The sequence below is a fragment of the Gossypium raimondii genome, chromosome 8 (assembly GCF_025698545.1).
Source record: "Gossypium raimondii isolate GPD5lz chromosome 8, ASM2569854v1, whole genome shotgun sequence".
Classification (NCBI taxonomy): Eukaryota; Viridiplantae; Streptophyta; class Magnoliopsida; order Malvales; family Malvaceae; genus Gossypium; species Gossypium raimondii.
This window is the reverse complement of record NC_068572.1, coordinates 4,699,578-4,718,004: the sequence shown is the minus strand read 5'-3', so window position 1 is coordinate 4,718,004 and position 18,427 is coordinate 4,699,578. Positions and strand designations below refer to the sequence as shown.

At 31.0% G+C, this 18,427-nt stretch overlaps 2 protein-coding genes across 2 annotated transcripts; one reads left to right on the top strand and one right to left on the bottom strand.

Annotated features, from left to right (window-relative positions):
• Positions 1 to 1,224: 1,224 nt before the first annotated feature.
• LOC105790434 (ethylene-responsive transcription factor ERF071) lies at positions 1,225 to 2,822 on the top strand. Its single transcript, XM_012618026.2, has 2 exons — positions 1,225 to 1,744; positions 1,826 to 2,822. The coding sequence occupies exons 1-2, from the start codon at positions 1,567 to 1,569 to the stop codon at positions 2,536 to 2,538; spliced, it is 891 nt and encodes a 296-aa protein (XP_012473480.1). The 5' UTR covers positions 1,225 to 1,566; the 3' UTR covers positions 2,539 to 2,822.
• A 2,018-nt stretch (positions 2,823 to 4,840) lies between these two features.
• Positions 4,841 to 11,267, bottom strand: LOC105790430 (fumarate hydratase 1, mitochondrial). Its single transcript, XM_012618017.2, has 17 exons — positions 11,209 to 11,267; positions 10,996 to 11,113; positions 10,533 to 10,682; positions 10,270 to 10,380; positions 8,115 to 8,198; positions 7,273 to 7,371; positions 6,546 to 6,596; positions 6,413 to 6,462; positions 6,260 to 6,341; positions 6,083 to 6,177; positions 5,939 to 6,005; positions 5,802 to 5,852; positions 5,626 to 5,721; positions 5,393 to 5,491; positions 5,162 to 5,191; positions 5,012 to 5,077; positions 4,841 to 4,927 (listed from the first exon to the last, which is right to left on the bottom strand). Exons 1-17 carry the CDS (start codon positions 11,265 to 11,267, stop codon positions 4,841 to 4,843), a joined length of 1,395 nt encoding a protein of 464 aa, XP_012473471.1.
• Between the last annotated feature and the right edge of the window lie 7,160 nt (positions 11,268 to 18,427).

The window sequence follows — 18,427 nt, the reverse complement described above, 5'->3', positions numbered from 1 at the left end:
TCATACCCGACACTTGAGGAAGTCCATTCTCATAGAAGACATATGAGTTAAAAGAGTCGGGGTGGGGTTTTGTTGAAATTAGAGCTTGATCAAAATTCTTGGTATGGCAAGGGATCAAAGCTTGAATATGTTGGAGAACAATAATTTGGCAAACATGTTTCAGTTTAGGGTTAATCTTTGTCTTTAGGGAAATAGGTTAGGGTTTATTCGCGACACGAGAAAGTTGCTCAATACTTTCAAGAAGTTGCTTATTCAATGCACGACCTTGAGTATTTAGGATTTAATATGGGTGAGATTTATTTGAATGTAAAAACTCAACTCATTGTCTAATGATGTTAGAGTTTAGGGTAAAGGGGTAATGTTTTTGGAAAACACAAACAAGACTTTCCATAGTTGGCCTGGATAATCTCAATGAAACAGAAACTATCTCAATGCTTTATGTTTATAGCCTAAACCAATAAAATTCGTCGTGGATTATGAGTCATTCATTTTTCAAAGGCACATGTGTCTCCAGCAGCAAGATGATTATAACCCAAATTAATGTTTGTAAAATATAATGTAATTTAATTAAATATATTGTTAATTAAACTTTTTTAGAGTGTTATTTTTCAACGTTTGATATGGTATATTGAACGAATAAAAATTAAAATTAAAATTAAAATTAAATGAAGAAACACAAAGATTATGGGTGTCGAGGTTTTACATATATATTGTTTAAATAGTAAATCAGAATAATAAATTTTAGTTGCCATTCTAATGTGAATTTGATTCGATATTGGTCATAGTGGTATGTTTCTTCATACAAAATTTTAATATTTGAAACTGTTTTTAATAATTTATTTTAACTATTTAAATTTTTATAATTACATTAAAAAATCAAATGTAATGATTTAATTAAGTTATTAAGCATAGTTAATTATTTTAAAAATAATAACAATTGAAATATACTTATATGTATATATAAAATGTTCTAAAAATATCGATAAACCCATATCAATACTAAAACAAAAACTATGATCCCAAAGCCTCAACTTTATTATTAAACCAAGTATTCATTTATTATTTCTATAATTATATTTTTCATTTCCCTAATCAAATGTACTTTTAGTAGTATGATACCAATGCCTCGTATAACGTGATGTTAGCCGAGTTCTTTTTGTATTGTGAGTTTTTGAGGCTGTTGCTGTCATCGCACCAGTGTTTCTCTGGTGGTTGTTCATGGTCGACTGATCCCTTCACCGCCGGGCTTGTAATCGATGCTGGCAATCTTTTGGGCTTTAGGGCATCCCTTGCCGTACTGGTTTTTATTCATTTAATGATTTGACCGGGGCCCCATTTTCTAACTCGTTAGGTAAAACGCGGGAAAGTTCCTAATCCCCCAACTTGCATTCACCATGCCGCACCCCCTTCTATTTTCCTCTCACTACTTAAACCCCCCCTCCTGTCGTCACTCTTTCTTCCATATCCAAAACTTCCCTTAAACCCTTCCTTTCATTCCTTCTACCTCCTCTTCATTATTATTCTTTCCTTTAAGCTTTTGCAATTAATTTCTTTGCTTTCAAAGAGATGTGTGGTGGTGCTATCATTTCTGAATTCATCATCCGGAAAGGCGGTCATGGCGTCACTGCTTCTGACATCTGGCCCAATTCCCCTTTCGTCAAAAATGGCTTTAGCTCTGACTCAACTCAATCCTTCCATGATGACTCACTCGCCCTCTGTAAAAGGCACCGACCCCAATCCTCAGGTACTAGTTATTTTCCTTTCAGAAATTATTGGCTTCGGGTTTTTATTTTTTATTTCTTTTTTTGGACTTTGTTACGAACAGATGGGGTGCAAGTGGAGAAGAAAGTGAAAAGGCAGAGGAAAAACCTATACAGGGGCATACGCCAGCGTCCATGGGGGAAATGGGCGGCGGAGATCCGTGACCCGAGGAAAGGAGTTCGTGTTTGGCTCGGCACTTTCAACACTGCCGAGGAAGCAGCCCGTGCCTACGACAGGGAAGCTCGTAAAATCCGTGGCAAGAAAGCGAAAGTCAATTTCCCCAACGAAGACGACGCTTTCTCCACCCAATACAACCCTCAAATCAACAACTCAACCACTGCCTGGAATTTCACCCACCCTTCAAATCCTCCCATTTATCAACAACCCCAAGTCAATAATGGATTCCGTTATGGTTGGAACGATCTTGGTGGTTTCGCAACTGACCCAATTGTTGTATCTGAAGAGGACAGTTCAGGGTCCGGCGATCAGAAGACGAATGTATGTTACCTCCCAGTGAAACCCGAAGAACAACAGGAAGGAGAGGCAGTGAATAAATCGGCCATTTTTGAAGTTCAAGAAGAAGAAAACCAAGTGCAGAAACTATCGGAGGAACTAATAGCGTACGAGAATTACATGAAATTCTATCAGATCCCATATCTGGATGGGCAATCGCCGATGACCCAAAATGCCGTGGCTCAGCAAGAGAGTGTCTTCGGTGAACTTTGGAACTTTCTTGATGATGGCGTCGCTGTTCCTCCGACATCAATGCCAATGTGATGACATGGTTTTGGTTTACCCCCGCTTTTCTTTTTTCCTTTTCAATTTGAAGTTGAAAAGTTGAAGTGCAATTCAGTGGGAATTGATGATTTCTGGTCATTAATTCTTTATTTTCCCTTAATGATGTAAGTTTAATGGTGTTAATTAGGATTAGATGAACTTCCATTTACTTGTCAACTTTGTTTCTTTGTGTTGAAATTTGTGAAATCCTACTACAATTGTACTTAATTAATTTAAAATCCAAAAAAAATATAAATAAAATAAACAAATTTTAATTACCAAAATTTACTGATCCAGATATGACTTGAGTTTAAGTCATATTAATCGCATTTATTGTTTGAGTTTTACTATTTAAAAAAATATTACTCAATTTTTCCTTCTTTTACCCTTTCATATTAAAAAGTGATAATGCAGAGAAGGGTCAGTACCAGGGTGGGTCCCAAAGCGGGTAAGTTGGGCCAAGATGTTTGTAAAGCCGTAAAGGGGCCCCAGTATATGATCGTGTAATTTAATCTAAGCTGCGGCGCCGCCCTTGGTTTTGCGGTTACGGTTTTCATCGTACTATCTTTGTCTTGTCTGAAGCTGACATGTCACATTTCTCCACACTTTGGTTGGTGAAAACTGGCGCCCCTAGATTTCCCTCTTTTAGAACCTTGTACGTTCTTACCTCCTTTGAAACATTCAAGTACAAATCAAACTACCCTTTATAATTAACTAATTACAATGCATTTAAATTAATTTATTTTTATGATTAATATTATAAATAAATTTATTTTTTTATACATTTTGTTATTTAATATTTTATTTGATAAAAATAATGTATTAAATTATCATATATGCATGCAATTTCCTAGATTTAACATAGACGAAAAATTGTTTATGGAATTAATTAATTTGTTATTTATGAAATCTATTTATAATAAATGTTTTTGAATTAATTTTGCCAATTCATAATTGTAGTACCGTTAGTTGAAGTACCATTTGCACTACGTGTACTACTACTGCAGTGGGCATATTCCAAATAACCGCGTAGCTTCTGATTGAATACGTGGGTTAATATGTAATTTATCTTCTCAACTTATTTAAAAGTATTTTATTTTTTTTATTTAATTGGTACTTAAATTTATATTTCAATTGCTTAGAATGATATCTTTGCATTAACACTATTAGTTTATATTGACGTGACACTGATAATCAATCTATTGGTGACATGTGATAGCCTCTCAATATGCCATGTGGCGATTATAAATTTTAAAAATTAAAAAAACTTTAAAAATATAAATTAATTTGAAAATATATAATTCTTTTTCACATTAAGAATGAACCTCGATAAAAATTATATTTTTATTAATTTATTTAATTTTAAAATTTTAAATTTATATCTACTATATGACATATTAAGAGGTTGTCACATGTCATACCAATGGATTGGTATTTGATGCTAATAAATTAATGGTGTTAGTGAAGAGGTATGGACCTAAATAACGAAATACAAGTTCAATTACCAATTATTGGACAAAACACGTTAGCGAAAAAATAAAAATAAAAATATAAAAAAACAATTATTTATATATAAAATAAAATATAAATAGAATAATTTATGTTTAAATTGTCAAATACGTGAGCCAATAAAATTGTAACAAAAAGTTGAAATCGAAAAGAAGAACAGAGATTTACTAAACGTTGAGGCCTGTTTAACACATGTTCTTTAAGACAGATTCGACCGCTCCTACGGGATTGGGAGAAATGTTGGTTGAATGTCTCCAAAGATACAACAATACAATGATCAAAACAGTAGCATTTTGACAAATGATTTTTTATAAAAAAATTAATAGAAAATTTTATTCATATATTTTTTAAATTAGCGATATTTACATGCTTTCAATCATTAAACTTAATCAAATATATTTTTTATAAAAAAAAAGAGAAGATATTGGAGGTGTGTGGATCCAACCATTAACCCAAAGTTAAATTGTACAAAGGTGAGGCTGCAACTTGAGCGGAAGAATTTGAGTTAAAATTATTGTTTTTTTGCAATGCGAAGGTTATGATTAATTGGTTGAATATATATAAGTTATATAAGCATTTCTTATCTGTGTTGTTTACAAAAAAAAAAAAAAAAAAAAAGCTCAATCCAAGTCATGATACAATGACTCTATCTTAATTGGTTGATGGTTAAGTCATTTTCAAATGGAAACTAAATAATTTATGAACATAAAAATCTGGAGATATCCTAATGTATTCCAAAATCAGAACATGGACAACAACGAATTGAGTGTTGAATTTTATTTGGTAATTCAACTTAATCAGATGGGGCAATCATTTTCTCAGGCACCACTAAACTTTCGAATTCTTCTTCTGTGAGCATCCCAAGATTCAATGCCGCTTCCTACAAAACATCCAGAAGGTCTCGTCGCCTATATTTCATATTTGCATGAAAATGATTTAGTATAAGCACAAGTATGAGTTTTACCTTCAAAGAGCTGCCTTCTTTATGTGCTTTCTTGGCAACTGCTGCAGCATTATCATAACCAATTTTCTGGAACCAAAATAACTATTAATTACAGATTTGATTCAAGAATGTAATTTAGGACACAAAGGAACAAAGATGAAAAGTACTTACAGGGTTCAAGGATGTCACTAGCATTAGAGACTGCAATTTGTCACAAGCCAAACAACATATGATCAGGATTAATAGCTTGGGAATCTAGCATATGATATAAAATTAGGGATGATGACAGGTTAGATGCTTTTCATCAGGGTTTCGTGTTATCCACTATCATCCCTTAATTATATATATATATATATAAAAAGAACCTTAAAGGATTGAGTGTAGTGTGAAGAGATTACAGACCTCATGAAGTAATTTTGAAATTCTGTCCTTATTAGCTTGAATTCCCTTCACACAGTTCTTCACAAAGGAAGCAGATGCATCACTCACCAGTCGTATTGACTGAAATGAATGCATTCCATAATATACCTTTATTAATTAATTAATTTTATGATAAAATTATATAAACTATAAGTGAGTTATTGCAGTTTCTAAGAAACTATTGTAAGAAGAAGAAGAAGAAGAAGAAACATTACATGTAAGAGTGCACTAGCCATCAATGGCTTGAACACATTCAGTTCAAAGTGGCCATTAGATCCACCTACTGTTATAGCCACATGGTTACCCATAACCTGAAAATATTTTTACAGCTAGCGGTAAATAACTCACCGAGGGAAATGGGAAAATAAAAACAGTGAAATTTTTTTTTTACCTGGGCACAGACCATAGTAAGAGCCTCACATTGGGTAGGATTCACCTTCCCCTGAAACATATAACAAGAATATAGAGCCATGGAATGTGGTATATAATAAATAAATAAATCCAGTAAAATAAAGATGAGAAAATTACAGGCATAATACTGCTGCCAGGTTCATTTTCAGGAAGAATAAGCTCACCAAGGCCACATCGAGGACCACTGGACCAAGGCAAAATGTTTGAAACCATCACAATAATAATATTTCTACATAACAAAAAGATGAAATAAAATAAAACCTTCCCAAGAAGCGTATGTCATTTGCAATCTTCATTAGGGATGCAGCTATGGTGTTCAAAGCTCCACTGGTTTCAACAAAGGCATCATGTGCTGCCTGGTTATTCAAAAATCAAAATTATAGAGATATGCATTCAACATGGACATATCTTGGTTTTTGAAAGATATGGAGTGAATACCAAAGCTTCGAACTTATTTTCGGCTGTGACGAATGGCAACTTTGTTTCCTCAGCTACTGCCGCTGCTATTTTTACATCAAACCTGACATTTGTTTTTAGCATTACAAACACTCAAATGACACGTGAAATTTTGATTTTAATTCAAGTCTATACCCTTTCTTTGTGTTCAATCCAGTCCCCACGGCTGTACCACCTTGTGCAAGCTGTGTCATATCATAAACATTCTTATATGTCAGCCATTCAAAACAGTTTAAGAGGAATATAGATTCAAACATGATGGACAAACCTGATACATTCGTGGCAGGGTGCCCGAAACTCGATCAATTCCATACTTCACCTACAACCCGACCAAGGTATAGTTAAATAGGATGTATTGAAATTATAATCCATTAAGAATGGTAAGTAAATTTGTCTTGATTGTTCAATTATTTGATAACTAAAGTCTTTGATAAATGATCACTATGAGTTAAACTCAATAAAATTTGATCAATCTTTTTTTCTGTTGTTAAGGTGAAAAACTGAATCAAAAATTTTCTTTCTTTATCATTAATCGAATCACTATTCGTGATCCAAGATTCTATTTTATCATCAATCCAATCACTGTTCACGTTTTTTTCTTTTTCTTATCAATGAATAGATCTCTTTACTTATATGACTTAAATGTCTCGTATTTATCGAAAAAATGATTTGATTGATAAATTTGGTATGACACTTAAGAGATCGATGATATCGATGAGATTGATATTCAAATATTTCTTCTTAGAACATATTGATTTGACTTTATAAGTGAGACTACCACCTCATAACCTATTACCGTCAAAAGTAGAACTTGTATTTCTTCCAAAGAATTTTTTAATTGTTCCAGAGTAATTAAATTTTTTTATACATTTTTGGATCGAATTCAATATATCGATATTATATCTATTAATTTAAAGTATTACAAATATCAGACTCACCCTCGAAATTATGTAAAAAAATGAAAAGGAAAGAGCGGCAGTAGATGAAGAGCTTGCCTGTGTGGCATAGCCACTAAACTCTTGTCCAAGAGTCAAAGGTGTGGCATCTTGAGTGTGAGTGCGACCAATTTTAACAATATCTTTGAATTCAACTGACTGCCCATAACAAAACCACAAAAAAGAAAAAGAAATATTTTTATTAGAATATAGTGTTATATATTTATAGATTAAATGAAATTAAGTTCGCAAGCTCTTCAATTAATTGGTTTGTCATATATGTTGTGTCCTAAAGTGAAACTAAAATTCTTAAAACAATAATTTTAGCTCAAATTCTGCTATTCGACTCTATATTTTGTATAAGTTGTGGATTTAGTACTTATATTTTAATTTAGTGATCATTTTCAATCCTCGTACTTTCAAAATTTGAAAATTTTACTTTTAACCAAACAGTAACTATCGATTCAAATTTTTCTCTTATATATGTATTTTCTATTTTCATTTTCAAATTTATAGCTCTCATTTGAAGTTTACAATGAATATAAAATTGTATTAATTTATTTATAAGTCAAGAAGTAAAAAGAATATGGGTTAGCACTTGGAGTGATATGGGTTTCTTTAGATATAACTATTATGTTTTAGTTCGATTGGTGTAAGTATTGTTGTTAATGTAAGAGAGCGTGGTGGGTTCGAGTGTGCTAAAGCGTATTATCCCCCTATTTATGGATTAGAGAGAGACTATGGATAATTCTAAGCATTATATTAAAAAAAAGCTATTATATTTTTTTCCCTCTTTTATATATCTCTCAATATTAAAAGAAAGTTTGTCAAGTATTTTTTATGTACTTCTATTAATGGGTTGATAAATTTTAAAATTTATATGGTAATAAAGCATGGAAAACCTTTGAATGTAGAGCAGAGTGCAAATTCTTTAACTCAGGTATCAATCTTGAGTTTATTTCCATTGCAGCCGCAATGTGCATTACCTGGTGAAAGAAAAAAAAGGTTGAGATAATTAAAATTATAAGTAAATTAGTTTGGTTGGTTTGAACATTGTTATCAATATGAAGATATGGGTTCGAATGTGTTAAAGCATTCTCCTCCTATTTTTAATATGAGTTGAACTTCATATCATAATAAAAATATTTTATTTAAATTTAATTATAAAATATTAGAGGGTGAAAGAAAATACATTGTTAAAAGATGATATATAATATCTCTTTAGACCATTGGTTGACACTTCTTTATTAATACTTTAAAGGTGTGTTTGGGTGAGGAATTTGTAAGAGAAATTTTATTCATATTAAGGTACTTGTTTAGGTAAATATGCTGAAGAATTCCATATTTTGTGAGAGGTATTTCAATAGCTCAATATCCTTTTCCAGATTCCACCTAAGTATGTGTGTTTTTTTATTATTATTCTTTATAATTTTATTTGATTTAATACAGATGATCGATAAAAACGTAAACTTCAAAAATAATCTTATTTAATTATAATATATATTTTAAAATTTTATTTTATTAAAACTATTTATAAAATTTTGCAAATAAAATTATAGCCATATTAAATATTTTTTTATAATATAATTATTTTATTTTATAACTATTTTATAATTTGTAAAATTTCAATAACTTATTTTTTCCTAAATCAATTAATAAACAAAGAAATTATCAGTCGTAACATTTTGAATTGATGAATTCTAAAATGCTAGCATTTTAAAAATCTTAAAAATTTTGCCGATTGAGTCTTAGCTTGATTGGCATCGACATTATTGCCAGTGCAACAGGGCGTAGGTTTGAGTATGCTAAAACGCATTATCCTTCTATTTAATAGTTGAGAAGGGGCTATGGATAGTTCTAGGCATTGTATAAAAAATAGCATATACTATAAGAACCGATAATGAGATTAATGTTAAAAAAAAAATCTCAAAAATTTTAAAATCTTCATCAAAACACATTCTAAAGTGAAACATTGACATTGTACTTCAAAGTAGTTTATTTTAAAGATTTTAGATAAATTATAAAAAATATAAATATCCTTATATTTATTGTTTCTTTAAAGTAAGTGGTGTTTTAGTTATTTTCTCAATTCATTCGTGACACTAATTCTATCAAAGACTTTATTATAATAGAGATAAAATTAATTATTATCTTTTAGCCAGCCAAACATGAGCACATATGTTGATCTAGGTGAACATTTTAATGTATAACAGATTAGGACATATCCACGATAAGGGTAAAAATAGAATTATGTAAAAAATGGCATAAAAACCAAATGAGGCTTTAGTTGAAATGGTAAAATAAAATGTTAAAAACAATAATGATTTAATTTCAAATTCCATTATATTTGTATTTTCTATTTTCTTTATATAAAAGATATAAAAGATAAAATGCCTTCAAGATAATATAATGAAATAAATCTTAAAATTGCACATAAACTTGGATAAATAAGTAATATTATGCATAAACTTTAATTTTGTGCAATTTTATAGATAGATTTTATTTGAAATTTTCACATATTTGATTATTTTTGAAGTTCGATTATTTTAGAATTGAGCTTTTTTTAAAGTCATCTTAGATAAATTTGAGCGAGCTTTCGGACTTAAACTTGCTTTGCCCACAATAACAACTAATGTCTTATTTATTAGTTTTTAAATACACTTAAAAGATATATATAATCATTTGTATTATATTTTTTTTTGAACAATCTCATTATAGAAACTAATTATAACTGCTCTTTTTGAGACAATGTCTAGAACTACCCATAACTCCTCCCCAACCCATAAATAGGAGGATAATGCGCTTCAGTGCACTTGAACCCACATCCTCCTGCATTGGCAACAATGCTCATACCAATCGAATTAAGACTCAGTCAGCATAATTTATATTATATTTAAGTGGCTGGATGAATTAATATCACGAATTAACTCAACATCAACTCGGTCAAAGAAATATTATATAAAATTTATAAAAGAATAGTATAGAGTTTAAACTCAAAATATCTAAAGGAAAAAAATAATAATAATGAAATTTGAACAATCTAATAGTATTACTTACGGTTGGGAAAGTGTCGTTAGAAGATTGAGATTTATTCACATGATCATTTGGGTGTACGGACTTCTCACCTCGTTTATGTCCCATTATTTCTGCTGCTCTGTTCGAAATTACCTGCCCAACATTCCATTCTTCCCAAGTAATTACCATTTTAAATGTCCTAATATTAACTTATAAAAATCTGTTATTACTATCTTGTAAAATAATGTAATAAACCCGATAATTTATTAACAGTGTATCAAATATAAATCCGGTTACATGCGTACCTCATTGGCATTCATGTTACTCTGAGTGCCACTTCCGGTTTGCCAAACAAGGAGGGGAAAGTGATCATTGAGTTTGCCTTCGGCTACTTCTTGGGCTGCTTGCATTATGGCTTTCCCAATACTTTGATCAAGTCCATACTCCATGTTCACCTATTCCAAACCAATGCTAAATTACACTATTATATCCTACATTTCCATACAGATAGATTGTATGAAACTACGATTTCACATTATTCTTATCTCTTTCCAATAAGAAAAATGACAAATCAGATTTTTTCTCTTGATTTTCAGCTTTTTCCTCCTGAAAAAAATTCAAATCCAACTAAAAATGTTAAAAATCAGGAGGAAAAATCTAATTTGTTATTCTCTTATTGAAAAGGGATACGGGTGACGTGGAATTACAGTTTCATACAATCCTTTCTCTTTCCATATATACCCACAAAGTTTGTGAAGCAAAATCAACCTTGGCAGCACATTTTTTGAGGACACCAAAGGCGCGGATAATAGGTTCGGGCATACGTTCGCGTTCCCCTCCTATATCGAAATTTTGTAATGATCTCTGAGTCTGCGCTCCCCATAATCTATAACAACCGACATGACAATAATAACAACAATAACTAACAGTGTTGGCGAAAAAGAAAAGAAGAAAACGATGAGAAGGTGAAACGAAACCGACTTATCGGAAGGGACATTGATGGGGCCGAAAGTGTCTCGTTCTTCCCTAAAGGATGCCATTTTGGAGATAGGTTGTGAGATTTAGTGTTTTTGCATGTGCTTATTTGTAGATGTACAAGTAATGACACATTTATAGATATACAAGTATGAGTTGTGTATAATAGACGAAATAATTCGAGTGTGTTATTGATTTTTTTTCTTTTTGGTTTAATTAAAAATAAAAAATGAATTATTTTTGAGATGTTTGATCTGGTAAGAAGGCTATGAAAAAGGCAACAATAATGCAAAGAAGGGAATGGAATTTGGGTGGAGGAAAAAGAGCATTGTCCAACTGCTACTTTCATTTAACCGTCATTTTTAGAATTGGATCGGTTAGATAGATTGATTAGATCGAGAACCAATCGATATACTGGTCCTGAATAAGATGAAAAATGATTGACTCATAAATCGGTATAAATCATTGGATTGACGGTTGAACCGAATTTTATAATTATTTTTAAATTTTTTTTCCAATTCCAAAAACATTGAATTTAAGATTAATGATTTATAAGCCGATTGAGTCTTAGTTCGATTGGTATTGGTATTGTTGCCAATGCAGGAGGATGTGGGTTCGAGTGCGCTGAAGCGCATTATCCTCCTATTCATGGGTTGGGGAGGGGTTATGGATAGTTCTAAACATTATGTCAAATAGAGTAATGAGAATATTCAAATAATAATAATGATTTATAAAATAGCAAAATGGTTTTAAACAATAAAACATTAGGGTAAATTACACTACTAGTCATCCAACTATTACTAAATCTTTTTGGTCACTTAACTATGAAAAGTTACAAAGTGATCACCTAACTATTTGACTTTTTCTTTTTTCGTCTTCGATTGTTAAATTACTAATAGAAAAATAACTTGACAACTTTTAAAATGATCATAATATCAACTTTAACCCTTAACATTTATACAATATGTCAATTTAGTCTCGATTCTAAAAGAATTAACTCTCAACACTTACACATTGTCTAATTTGGTACTTTTGTAATTTTACTTTTCTTTGTGACATTGTGGGTTAATTACAAAAGAATGAGAAAATATGAAAATTTGTTTTCGGTCAAATTTAGCTAATAATCTTTTTTTAGCTTAGATGAAATCATAAAGAAAAGCTAAACTACAAAAAGGACCAAATTACATTATGTGTAAATGGTGAGGGTTAAATTTTTAAAGTTAAGACTAAATTGACACAATATATAAATATTTAGGGTTAAAATTGCTATCATACTAGTTATAAAAACTGTCATATCATCTTCCATTAGCCATTTAATGGCTAGTAATTAAAAAGTAAAATCGAATAATTAGGTGATATTTTATTAAATTTATTGGCTCTCAACAATCGTTTTTTTAATTACATATTTGAAAAAAAAGTATATGCTAAAATCAATGAGATTTAAATTTAAGTCTTAAAAGTAGTTATAAGGGAATGAGATTTGGATTTATGTCTTAAAAGTAAGGGATAAATTCTAAAATTATACATGAACTTTGATTTAATGTGTAATTTGATACAATAATTTTAATTTGATGTAATTATACACATGAAACTTTGATTGTGGTTCAAATGTATACATGAAACTTTAATTTTGATTCAATCATGTGCATTTAAAGAAATAAATATATCAATTTATTTTTATATTGCATAAATATAATTATTCGTGTATGTAATATATAAATATAAAATGATGTTAATAATTTATGAGAATTGGATCAAATCAATTTTTCATGTATAAAATTGCACAAATTCAAAGTACATGTATAGATTTGCACATTAGACTAAAATTCATGTATAGTTTTGAGATTTATCCCTAAAAGCAATTATGAGGTTTTAGGGTAAACTATTTTAAGGTTACTAAACTATTAGTAAGTTTACATTTTAGTTACTCGACTTCAAAAAGTTACAAAAATGGTCACTAAACTATTCTAAAGTTTTTATTTAAATCATTGAACTATTTGAAATATTTTATTTAAGCCACTGGGCTATTAAATTTTATTATTTTAGGTAAACTATACAAATAGTCACCCAACAACTAACGTGTTTGTCACATCCCGAAAATCGGGTTAGAAGAAATTGAGTTAGTGAAACCAAGAGTGGTCACATCCTGTTTTTGAATTAAATGTTGTGAAATTATGTTAAGGAATTTGATTTGTTTTAGTGATTAAGTGGCCTTGATTGTGTGCTTAAGGTCCAATGTTTAAATCCTTTCCCTTGAATCTTTAATAATTTTTTTCCCAACGCTTATCAGTGAACATTTGGTTTATAAATTATTTTTCTTCAATTGATAACAAAATGAGTCTATTAGTTCAGTGGTAAGACTTTAGCTTACCCAAGAGTCTTGTGTTTGAATCTTTATGTGTGCAAATAAGATTATTTTTGTTTTAATTCTGGGGAAAATTCGGATAGGGATAATTAATTAGAATCGGTGGGAGTTAATGGGGATATGGGTGGTTTTCTTTTTGAAAATTATCCCAAAAATTTTCCTAATTTTTCTCCTCAATCTGACGTCCTTCTATTCTCCTCTTTCCCACATTCCTCTTTTCCATTTTTGTTGTTAAAACTTTTTGTTGTTTATTTCTTTTGGCTAGTTTCTCTCTTTTTACGTCATCTACTCTCTTTCTGCCTTGTTCCTTTTTTTTCTACATTTTATATTTTTTTCTCGGTTTTGGTTCTGTTGTTGTTGTTGTTGTGGTTGTCACCACATCTTTGTTGTGCTGCTAGTTTCATTGTGTTGACAGTTGTGCTGAGCTTTTGAGCAAGTGCTTAGTTTTCCATCTTCGGGTAAGTATTGGTTGTACTCTCATTCGTATCGAGGTTATATGTTGTTGTCTCGTAGAAAGGTAAGGTAAATTCTGTTGGCTATTAGTCCTTGTATTAATTCTTTTTGTGTTCTGTTAGGTCAGAATCAAGAGATGCAAGACTCTCCTTCGTCGATTAGCAAGCGTTAGGAATTATTGTTTCAAATCGGGGTAAGTAACCAAACGTTGTAAAGGGCAGATTTTGGTGCTAAGGCCGAAGGTTTAGTTTGTGTGGTCGATAAAGTGTTTGGTTTTTGGTATATCGTTATTTGCTTTCGTACTTCGTTGTTAATTGGTTCGTTATGAATGTTGATTTTAGGGTTCGGGAATGTACCGAAGCGGTGTTTTCCAGTTTCGATTAGGTGTGTAACGAAAAACCTAAAAAATAGTGAATGGCGTGAAGTTGAAAATTTGACTGTCGACGCCACACAGTTGTGTGCCACACCTTGTGAACCACACGGTCTAGGTCAATTGGGCCGTGTGGGCCCATTTTCTGAAAAATTTTACCTAGGCCTGTTTGACTCTGAAATTTGTAATTAGACTTTTCATAGGGCCCATATTGCTTAATTAAGGCTTGGAAACCAGATATCTATTAAATATGCTTCTATGTTGATGTGTTTAAGGTATGTGAAATATATATTTGTATGAACTGATACTAAAAGTTCTGATGGTATGTCCTGATTCGTTGTGTCTGTATGTGTATGATGTACGATTATGTTAATTTGTATTTTTGAATCGGCTTTACGACCATGCATGTGACATTGTGGCTTTTCTAGTTAAGGTGATTTGTAATTTTGATATATCTATCTACAAAACATGTAAGCCATGCTTACTGGATTCTGTTAATAATATAGATGCATGTTCAACATGCTTATCATTCTGATCTGTATATGCATGCCATGTCACATTGCATGGGGTTGTGATAATATGGTATGGAGGAAGTTCTGGCAGTTTAATGATCTGCTCTATTTGGTGGTTTAACCACATACTTCTATTCTGGCAGCTTGGTTGCAATATAGTGGCTTGACAACATATATCTGATTTGACAGTTTTACTTGCAACTCTAGTGGCAATGTCCACAATTATCTGTTGGTGTGATTTGGTTGGATGAGTTGTGGGGAACTTTATTTTGGTGTGTAGCGAAGTTGGATAGGAAATTTTCTGAAAAATCTGTATTATAATTTCTGAAAAATATTGCATTGACGTAATCATGCATTCTCAGTTCTGTTCAATTGTTCGTAATGAAATTCTCTATGATACTTTGATTTGTATATGGTGATTTGTGTGTTTTATGTTTGAGTTTTGTTATACACTTAGCTTTATAGCTCACCCATTTGTTTTATTTTTGACTTTTCAGGTAATCGGTGAGTTTAGAATTAGACGGCATGCGGGAGCTCAGATTATTTTCTCAGTTAATAAAAATATGGTGATTTTCGTAATTGTCTATTTTGGACTTTTGGGACTGTAATATGTTCTTGGGTTTTGTTTTAGTTTTTGTTTAATTCGTCTATAATTGATATTTTCGAACGTGATACTGCAAAATCACACGAATTAGCAAAATGGATTTTGATTTTCAAAACTAAAACTCTGAAAATTATCTACTACAAATTAGGTAATTTCTTAAGTGTTTTTCCGTAAACGAATAAATAACCTTTAACGAATGTTTGCCATATTTGTATTTTCTAGACACTCTTTGAAACTAGAAGTTTTCAAACGAGATCAAGTTAAGAGCTATTCTGTAAAATATATAAGTTATGTGGATTATTTTCAAATTAAAAAGTAAGTGTTTTCCTAAAAATATTGCTTTTCAGAATTTTCGGTTCCTAAAGCTAAGATTTAACTTCTGGGGTTTAAATAACTAATGTAGTTTCTCCAAATTTGGCCTTAACGTCTAGGTCGGGTTTGGGGTGTTACAGTTTTTCTATTTTGGTCACCAAGGTTTAAAAAGTCACTAATGTTATTAGAATTTGATATTTTAGCCAATCCTCTGTTAAATTACTAACGAAAGCTTTTTTTTATTGGAATAATAAATTTAGCACTCCAATGTTTATAGATTATATTACTAACGGGGTTTTTTTAATTGGCATAATAACAAATTTAGCCCCCAATGTTTATAGATTCTACAAATTTGTCTTAATTTAAAATTTAAATAAAACTTTTAAAAATAAAAATTATTCAAAAGTTCATTTTACGATAAAAGTAAATAAAATATTTATAAATAAATGAATATCTATTTTTTCATTTTCTAAAATAATATTAATTTATTAAAACGACAATAAAAACATAATTTATTTATTCTTTTAGCACATTTTAGCTCTTCATATACAAGGTGAAGGCTCGAGCTAGGTTCAGAGATGCCAACCCTTGTACATCACGATAAGATAGAATGATAGGCGCATAAGCACAATATATGAACGATACTCCCATGCACGAGACGCTAACCCACAATAACATATAACATGTCAATAGTACATTGTATCGTATGGCATGCCAACCATAGATAACTAATTTTCATGGAGTCTACGAGGGCTGATGTAATAATTCAATTCTTTCGATACAATTCAACCATTGTCACAGTCAAGTGTAAGATAAAACATATCATTTATCGATAGATCAATTTAAATATTTCAATTTATATCAATTATTCATATTCATATACAATGATTTCGATAACACAAATAAGATTTCTAATAATACATATTATTATTGGTTCATCTAATATTCATATATTAATGTTTTCATCATTAATATCCAATAAATCAATATATTTATACAAACACATTTACAAGTTCCTTTAATGCCATATCATTAGTTATGACAATAATTTAAAATTTAACTTTTTATAGTTAAATTTAACTCATAATTATGATCTTGTTTAATTTATAATATGATTTACTTTAGAAATTGGGAGCACACCTTTCAAACTGTTAGTAAAACATCAAAATTCAACCTCACCAAGCTACTAATCCACAGGCTTGGCCTTCCTTTGTTGGAGGTGCCCTCACCTAAGTCTTGAGCTTTAAATCAAACAAACATATCCATAAACAAATTGCCACTTATCACAAGAATTGGTATCAAAAGAAAATTCAAGAATTTAAAGATGGATGCAATGAAACCCAAACTACTTTTCACTTTAATATTGAGGCCAAGACTAACCAAGATTCAAGCTTAGCTTGGCTTCTCTCTTTTCTTCTTTAATTATGACTTTGGTTAATTGGGTAAAACAAAAATCTTATTAAAGTCTAACTTGAAAACATCAGTTAAAAGCATAAATAAGCTAGAAACTCACCATCGACTAAGCTCCTTTCTTCTACAACCTTGTTCGAGCATGGAAACTTGTAGCTAAACTTTTTCTTCTTTCCCCACCGAATGGGCAATTTTTGTTGGTCAATCTTTAGCTTCCTTCATGACCGGTTAAGTGAATGAAAGAATAACATGTAAAGGCTAAGTGCTTAAGCAAGCACCTTAGTAATCACCCCACTTTATTCCACAAGAACACCTAGCACCTACTAGTGTCACGGGCGTAGATCAAGCCTCTGACTATTGCGCATAGAACACCCCATCGAGGTCAACTTATTAAATAAGGTTCATTTCACCCACATGAATTGGCGCAACTTGTGGAATCCATATAGAAGCTCATCTACTTGAAGCTTTGGTGGCCTAGTGAAACACTCCAGTCAAACTAGAGTTACCAATGTAAATCCTAAAGGGATAAGATTGTATAGACTTTAAATCCCTTAGGACTCTCAATTGTAGATCAGCTCTAATCTTGACCGTTGATGTAACTTAATCCATACCATTGGTTTTGAGGGAGCTCAACTATAAATAGAAGCCTCCCCCTTTATTTATATTCAGTTATTCTTGAGTTAAGAATATATTGAAAGCATTTACTTAAACACTTAATGTGCATTACTTCTTGTGGCTTTACAACTATTTTGTTACTTTTTTCGTTTCGAGTTGCTTTCGCTATATTTTTCAATGCCCTAGAGAATTTTCGATGAAATTTTCATCTTTCGAGAGATAAATTGACTTAGGCACATTTGAAGCGAAGAAGTCACCTAAAACCTCACAGATTGCGAGACTAAAGTTTTAGCCCTATGACACTAGCTTATTTCTCTTTTTCAATAGCCAAACATTAGCAATGAAACTAACCTTCATTTTCTCCTTTAATCTCTAGTTAAAGGAAGCATGCATGAGGATTAAAGTTAGCTTTTATTAAGTTAACACCTTGTCGTCATCCATTAAATCTTTAAGAACCACATTTCCAACTTACAATTTCCTTGATCATGAAAAACAAATTGTACTTATCCGATTAACAAAGCTATGTAGTTTTCATGGACTAATTTCAAGTTTAATCCCTCCATACTGATTGGAAAATTTTCCCT